This window comes from Dreissena polymorpha, chromosome 14 (genome assembly GCF_020536995.1).
Source record: "Dreissena polymorpha isolate Duluth1 chromosome 14, UMN_Dpol_1.0, whole genome shotgun sequence".
NCBI lineage: Eukaryota > Metazoa > Mollusca > Bivalvia > Myida > Dreissenidae > Dreissena > Dreissena polymorpha.
The window spans coordinates 1,462,432-1,470,466 of record NC_068368.1 but is presented as its reverse complement, the minus strand read 5'-3'; the positions used below and the strand labels follow the sequence as shown (position 1 = coordinate 1,470,466).

Here is an 8,035-nt window from a genome sequence, read left to right as displayed (position 1 = left end):
TGTCGAAATAAGGCTTCCGAAACACTGTTCTCTACGGTGGGTGCCTTCGACAGCAAATTTCTTTCTAAGAAGTTGAGAGACAGTATGTTTTGATTGCAATTATTAGAAGAGGACAGATCAATTTTAAAAATGATTCCAGGTTCAAAAAATTGATACGCCGAAAAGGCAAGAAAAATCCTTTGAATGTTGTCATTTTTTAATTCGACCCTATGGGAATCAAAATTAGTGTAATATAACCTGTACTTAGACAATCAAGAAGCTTAGCGTATTTGAGTGAACGTGAGCTCTGACGTCATGCAAAACCTATGAAAATAATGTAATTTCCGCAAATGGCAAGACATATTTTTGGTTAACAAAATAACGAAAGTTTTATCGGTATTATTTTGACAGCTAAATAGAATACGCTGATATTGAATCTCTTTACCGACAATTTAGGTAAATATGTCACATCAATTGTAATTGATTGAAAGTATTGTTCCTGAATGCACGCAGATATGTCGAGCGATTTTAGCTCTAAACAATCGTTATACCGAGATTACCGTTAAGATAAACAGAAAATCTCAAATGACATCAAATAATGTGTAAATTAAATAACTGCTTAAAAACATTAATTTCATGTTCCAAAAAAGCGCTCTATTTAAAGTAAATACTGGTGATATAAAAGCAACGCTTTCAGATTTGAGTTTCAAAGTTTGAAAGAAGTATTGGACATTGAAGAACAGCTATTTTCAACAGCCATTTATATATATAACAAAATAAACAAACTCTGATTTGATGTTTTATAATGCAATGCTTCTTTCCAATAGTGGACAAATATATATTAAACGCACACAATAGGTTCAGAGTATATATTTTAAACATAATACATAATACAGGTTGGTACACGAATTAACACAGGTATCAAATAGGGAATTGTGACAAACATTATGGGGCGTAGAAATGGTCGCTTATCAGTTAATGATTGTAGTTACTGATTACACGTTACAAATACGCAAACATATTTAAGGCACAGATGTCCGTTGATTTAAAAGCACGTGAGATTAGTGTAAACGTAAAAGTCGCTGTTGCTTGTTCCTGTATTTACAACATTGATGCCGTCTGTTTAAGAAATACACAGATAGACGATGCTGTCATCAACGTGAAGAGTGTCTTTCCTACCCCTGGGGCGCCAGACACTGCTTAAATAACACATTGTAATACATTTGATTACAGATTTTTCAAATTATGCTTTAAACTTTCCTTAATAAGGGTATTTTGCCTAGACAAAAACAGTGCTACGATTTAAGGTATCAGCCTTTGATTCGACGAGAAAGCTCACTACAAAAAGCTAAATTACGAAATTGTTAATAAGAGACGAAGCTTTCAAGAAAAGATTCAATATGTACATAAGGAAAACGCAAACAAAATACCACAAACGATTATAAAATACAAGTTTATTTATTTATTATATTTTAAGTATTTGATTAACGCATGGATGCAAACATTATACATTTATATAGATATAATATAACTATTTAGAGTTTTAGCAGACCCACACATATAAGCGCTTAAGGAGGTGGCTATAGCAAGAGGGACACCGCTTTAAACCCACGTTCGATGGCAGTAAAACACAAACAAAGTTGTCGTTTCGTTATACCTGCGTAACTCTGCGAGAGTTTATCCACGGTGGCCGCGATGGTGTCCGAGGTCTTGGCGAGGAAGTTTAAGTTATCATCGTTCAACATCACTTCCAGACTGTCACAGACGTGGTGGTAGCAGTCCTGCATCTTGCCGCGGAGGTTCGCTGATGTAACGAATATACGAATGTACCTTTTATGTGACTAAACGATGTATTTATGCTCCCGGTAGGGTGGAATATAGCAGTTGAACTGTCCCTCAGTCCGTCGGTCAGTCTGTGCGTCCGTCCGAAAACTTTAAAATTTGCCATAACTTTTGCAATATTGAAGATAGCAACTTGATAGTTGGCATGCATGTGTATTTCATGGAGCTGCACATTTGAGTAGTGAAAGGTCATCATTCAAGGTCAAAGGTAAAAAAAACAACATAAATACATTTTTCAAAGCGGCGCATTAGGGGGCATTGTGTTTCTGACAAACACATCTCTTGTTTAAACTGTCTCACATATACTGGTGTTGTATACAGGGTCGCCTTTTGCAACACCATGGTAAGCTACTGCTTGTGTTTCTCAAAACATCAAAGCGCCTGTATCGAGCCATTCCATATATGGATTTTTTTTTCGTAAATAACTTATGATGCATTATAAAAACTCCGATAAAATAAGAAAAAACTTGATGTTGATATAATAAGAAAAATGCGTAAATTACCGGAATCAGACAAAAATATTGCCGGAATGTTCTTTGCCCAAAAGTTGATGTGGTCACTGCGGTTCAAATCGGCAACTTTATTCAAAACATCATCCGGTAAGTTTGAAGCCAAGCCAAACATCTCTATTTCGTAGTCTGCTCGCCCCATTTTGCCCCACTGTTGATGAAACTCGTTGGCGAGACGGCTGTCAAATTGGGTCCGAAATATGGTTGCAAGAAAATCTCCTTGCAGGTTGTCGGACTGGAGGTTCTTAACAACGCCAGGAAACAGCTGCTGAAACTAAAGTAGGCCAAAGTCTTATTTGCCTTACTAGAGGGCAATCATTCATTTATATATCAGTTATGAATATTAGAACACGGTTGCATAATTCAGTCGATCTACAATATGCTTAAAATCATGTGAAAAACAAACTTGGATTGACAGAAAAGCGAGCGATATTTGTTGGTCTGTTGGTTTATTCATTGTTCTAAGTGAAAGATTTATACATAATATTGCTGACTGACTTGGGACGACAACTTCTGATGATATCTGACGAAATGTTAATACAAAGTGCGTGTGTTTACTATTTCGCAAAAACAACGTAGGGGTTCACAGATAACAATTGCCTGTCTTATAGCCAGTATACTTAAAGAAATTTAAATAGAAAAAAGGCTAAGACTTGAGTTACCGCATTGTTATAATTCATATAAATATGGGCCGTGCTCTGAGGAAAGGGGTTTAATGCACAGGCTAATCTGGGACGACACTTGACGCATATGCATTAAACCCCCTTTTCACAGAGCACGGTTAATATACATGTATTGTTTTACACCATTATTATTAAATTCCTTGTACTTCTTGTAGGCTGTCTGGCGGGATGATCTGCGACATCGCACTGTTGTTATAGTCCATAAGGGTGTCAAGGACGATGATTCCATAGGGACTAAATGTTCCAACGGTTTGTGGGTAGTTCTTTTGAATCCATGGTAACAGCCACTGTGAGATCAGGTATTTACTTCCTAGTGCACCTAGGAGTATAGGTTATATGTGTTCGCGTGTGTTAACATTATATAAATATTACATGTCTGACAGGGTGACAGTAAATTTTTCAACTTGAGGAAATACTGTCAACCGAGGCGAAGCGAAGGTTGACAGTATTTTCCGAAAGTTGACAAATTTACTGTCACCCTGTCAGACATGTAATATTTATTTTTATACCGAAAAAACTTTCCAAACATGGACAAATTATATGAACAGTTAACAATTTTAATATTCAATAATTGTATTTAATTTCAGCAATGAACAACCATTAATATGTTGAGTGGTTCACATTTTCGGGCCGAGCAAAATGAACTTTGCCTTATTCGGAACCGACCTAGCAATCGATTTATCCCATCAATTTTCTAAGTCGTCAATTATTTCTTAAAAATTTTATTACGATGCTGTACGGTAATCTTGCGCAGTTAAGGGTCAATTGGTTTAAAAACATGTTCTTTTATAAATTGACAACATAATATCTAAATTTATTATGAAAATAAGAAGTTTGTGTGCTTATTAACACAAAAATATCTGATTAATTCAGTGAAGAACTGTCCGATTTGATCTCAAAACAAAAATGACTCAACTCATTTTCAAACTATCACAATGTCCGGTAATCTTGCGCACTTGGTGTAATGACCTCATTAAGGCAAAATTGTGGACATATGGTGTTTTATAAGTGACAAAAAACATTCCAGACAATTATTTAAAAAACCAGTCTGTAAAAACATTCAAATTTAATGTGAATTCATAGCTGTACTTCGGTTTCTTTGATGATGGTGGTGTCAGTCTGTTGACTGTAACTAAAGAAACATTAAAATTTTAAATAGATCGATTTCTAGCGTAAAAAAAAAGTTAATCTATAATAGGTTTAATTTTAACACGATCATGCTTCCATAGTTTACAGAAAATATAAAAACTAGGCCATTGCGCATGCGGAGATCATGCCAAATTTGGTTTGACAGAATGGCGGGAAATGACAAGGTCGTCTTCTTATTCGATATATGTTCAATGGCCAAAAAATACCCATTTATTATCGGATATTGTGCAATGGAATTCTAAATGACACGTTGGATTTATGAATTCTTAATTTAAAGTATGAAAACGATAAAAAATGCAGGGAATTTGTGATTAATTTCGAATTTATCGTAAATATGTCAGTGTTTACGATACATCTACATGACGCAACCGGTGTTAAAATGTAATGATCGAATTTTATTATGCATGGAATACGTAACTTTTAAATCTGTTAATTCTTAAAAATGTGAAATTCCATTTTTCATTACTAAAGAAAACCATTTGTCGTCTGCGAAATTCGCAAACTGCGGAGTGCGCAAGATTACCGGACGCGCAAGATTACCGGATTTAACTGAACCGAACCAGCTTTCTGTATTTTATTTTCATCACTTGATTAAGCAATTTATGACGTACTCGTGTGACGTCATTTCGGTGACGAAACATTTTGGGACAACAATATGAATGTGGTAGTTTTTGAACAGTAAAATACTTTTTAAAGCATCGAATGAATCCAAAACATATTTCGGATTGTGTGTTTGTCATGCATAGGAACAGACATTAGAAATGGAAGTGTATATCGTTGTAACTTTATTGTTATTAGCATGCGATTAAAGCTGCCATTGAGGTAAGCGTGTCGTTTATACTAAATTGATTTTTTAAGACTCCTGTCAAAGCTTTAATATTGGCAGTAATCTATTCTACGCACAGTTTCAGCTGCAATCGATATTTTAATTATCCAAATACAACGGAAATGAAAAACTGCGTACTGCGCATGCGCGAATGGGACAGTATAATTTACGAACATATTGCACGTGATTGCTAAGGCAGCGGGATACAGTATTTTGTTGTCAGTATTTTTTTTCCCGCTGGTGGCACGTGATTGCTATGGCAGCGGGATACAGTATATTTTGGACAGTAAATTTATTCCCGCTGGGTCTGACAGTGTTTCAATGTCACGATGGCCTATGGGAGTTTAGCATTGTGAATAAAAGTGAGGTATAATAATATTAACAGTTAAATGGCAGTGTCAATGGTGAAAATAAATATAAAATGTTATTGTTTTTGTCAAACATTGTTTGAATGTATGTCAACTTTTATATGCACATTTTAAGTGTTACACTATGCAAACATATTGATAATTGCTGTAACAGAACATAAACATAGAAGTTAAATTATTTACATAGCTTCGAACTTGATTCTGTATATATTTTATAGCAAACAAACGTGTACAAAAACTTCAAGATTCAATTGGTAATTTGCGGAATAAACAACTCTAATAAAAGTTTGTTGCAATAATTTCTAAGTTCTAAACGAATTGACGATAAATGAGTTTTAATGAGCGTCATTAATTTGATTAAATCACAAAGTGAAAAACATTTCTAAGATAATTAATCAATTGACCACAAATTTTGCAAAATTTAAACAACCAAACAATGTCGTATCTGTAACAACATTATAAATATTGTTCTGGTTCTCAAATAGTGAGACTACATATTGTTTTCGATTGTATATTTTTAATAATTATATTTTTTACAATAAATATAGTATAAATCTATTTAATGAAAACAAAATGGCCGGGACGCCCCCCCCCCCCCCCCCCCCCAACACACACTAGTTACATACCATAAAATCGTCCATCGAATGTGGCATATTCATATTCCTCGCGGTCGAACGCTGTAAATATGACCGTATGTTTCCTTTTGGATTCCAGTGACGTCATCTGTCGAGCCACCTCCAGGAGGGCAGCACTTCCGAAGCCGTTGTCGTCAACACCTGAAACAGCCGAGAAACAAAATGGGCCCCAAATCCTGAATTCAAATATATTTCAGTTGGCAAATATTATCTAAATGTAAACATTTTATTTTCTCAGACGTTATTGGGGATTGTTCACAAATGTTCGTATTTTCGAAATGATATCATTGCATTTACTAAAATATTATATTTTAAAATCTAAAATAAACACGAAGAAAAATCTACAATAATATGTTGCCTTAACCAGGATTATGCGTGCTTCCAATTGTTCGGGACCAACGGATATTTCACTCGTGTTACCACTGGGCAATTCTGCATTAGATCTTATCCGCCATATTGTATTATAACTAATTGTATAGTTGTTTTACGCGTATGTTTCACATAACAGATGTTACAACTATGTCCTTAATATTATAACATTGATCATTATCAATTAATTAAACGACATGTTTTACTATATTTAGTCATGTGCATTTAATCGTTGTTGGAATCTAATGAATTCCTTCTGTTTTAAATATCTGACGTTATTTGTAATTATCACTTGATGTTACAAAAGAATATCAATATAAATGGAGAGAAAAAACCTATAGCTTAATATATTAGTATTCTTACAAAAAAGAGCGTCTTTTAGTTTGTGACGACCAAAACTTTGACGGACACGGTATATTCAGCGCACAAGTATTTGTTGGTGTTTTGTTGTTGTTTTTTCTCAAAATGCACGACCGCATTAGAAGCTTACCCTTGGTGACATGAACTGTATCGTAGTGTGCACCGACTCCGATAATCTGGTCATCGTAAGTACCAAAGTTGTCCCCCTTCAAAACTCCAATGATATTTGCATATTCAACCTGTGAATTTAAAAAAAGGCAACACATTCGACAACTGCACTGCTTCATATTTTCGAATAAAAGGATAAATTGAAACACTGAATTTCACACTCAACGTTGTTAAACAGTCGCTCAGCTTTTTATTCTTGAAAACGCTAGTATGATATGAAAATTATGACCAGTTTGTTTATCGTTTTACTAAAAGAGTCTTAGAATGTCCGTTTATATTGAACAGATCAAGGTACTAATTGCTTGCAGCTTAATAACATGTTAAACGTCCTTTGTTTCCTCCAGCACGACCGACCTTTTTCTGCATCGACTCTTAACATTTTCGGTTTTTAAGGTTAAGTGCTAATTTCGATTATAATTCGCTAAATTAATTAAAGTGTACATATCAGAATGGATGATAAGGAAAGACAATAAAATGTACTGTTATTGAATATCATTATTTTAGTGGGATATTGTGTATATTAAAAAGGTTGAACACAAGTTAAGACCATCAACCGATGTTATTTGATTGGGAGATGTTATTGGAAACCTAACAAGATCAAAAACTATTTATGGTATGCCAGTATTTATTTATCATTAAAATTGAAATTCTAAATTTGTACTAAAAAAGCTTGAACAGTATGATGATATAATTTTCTAAACGAACCCCGTCAAAGACAAAGTTGTGATACGTTGTTTCCAGTCCAAATCTGATGAATTCGTCGTGGATAAACGTGGCTGTGCGTTGCTTGTACTCTGGCTTTACCGCGTGATGGCGCGTGTCAGAAAAGTAGTTCGTCAACGAAGACCGCAAGTAGTCCAAGTTGGCAGCATGCGTTACTGAAATGTATGTTACTTGGTCGAGATTAAATAATTTACAAATTGTCTACAAATAGTTATTGATAAATTTACAAAGTACATCCATCTTTTCTACGATGCTGATCCCAACGGACAGTTCAAAAACGTCAAGTGACGCCAGGCATGTGCATCAATTTCGACGCTTTTTCCATGCGTCTATTCGTCCGCGTATAAATGGCAACGGAATTTCTGTAAACTGCATCCTGGCTATTGTACGATACGATTGCATATACGTCTCTTCTCAATATGTA

The 8,035-nt window shown here is 34.7% G+C and overlaps 1 protein-coding gene and 1 long non-coding RNA gene across 3 annotated transcripts in view; one reads left to right on the top strand and one right to left on the bottom strand.

The window, feature by feature from the left end:
* Window positions 1–765: 765 nt before the first annotated feature.
* LOC127856968 (uncharacterized) overlaps window positions 766–8,035 on the bottom strand; it is a 64,216-nt gene continuing 56,946 nt past the window's right edge. Inside the window, exons 5-8 of one of the 2 annotated variants that reach the window (XM_052393177.1) lie at window positions 3,160–3,332; window positions 2,325–2,604; window positions 1,637–1,783; window positions 766–1,178 (exon numbers count right to left, since the gene is read on the bottom strand). In XM_052393177.1, the coding sequence (XP_052249137.1) occupies window positions 1,081–1,178; window positions 1,637–1,783; window positions 2,325–2,604; window positions 3,160–3,332 (698 nt within the window). In that variant the 3' untranslated portion in view covers window positions 766–1,080. The remainder of the gene's footprint in view (window positions 1,179–1,636; window positions 1,784–2,324; window positions 2,605–3,159; window positions 3,333–8,035) is intronic. The other variant, XM_052393179.1, reaches the window with a different exon arrangement.
* Window positions 3,219–8,035, top strand: part of LOC127856972 (uncharacterized) — a 57,963-nt gene continuing 53,146 nt past the window's right edge. The window contains exon 1 of the long non-coding RNA XR_008038270.1: window positions 3,219–3,344. This is a non-coding gene — a long non-coding RNA (uncharacterized LOC127856972). The remainder of the gene's footprint in view (window positions 3,345–8,035) is intronic.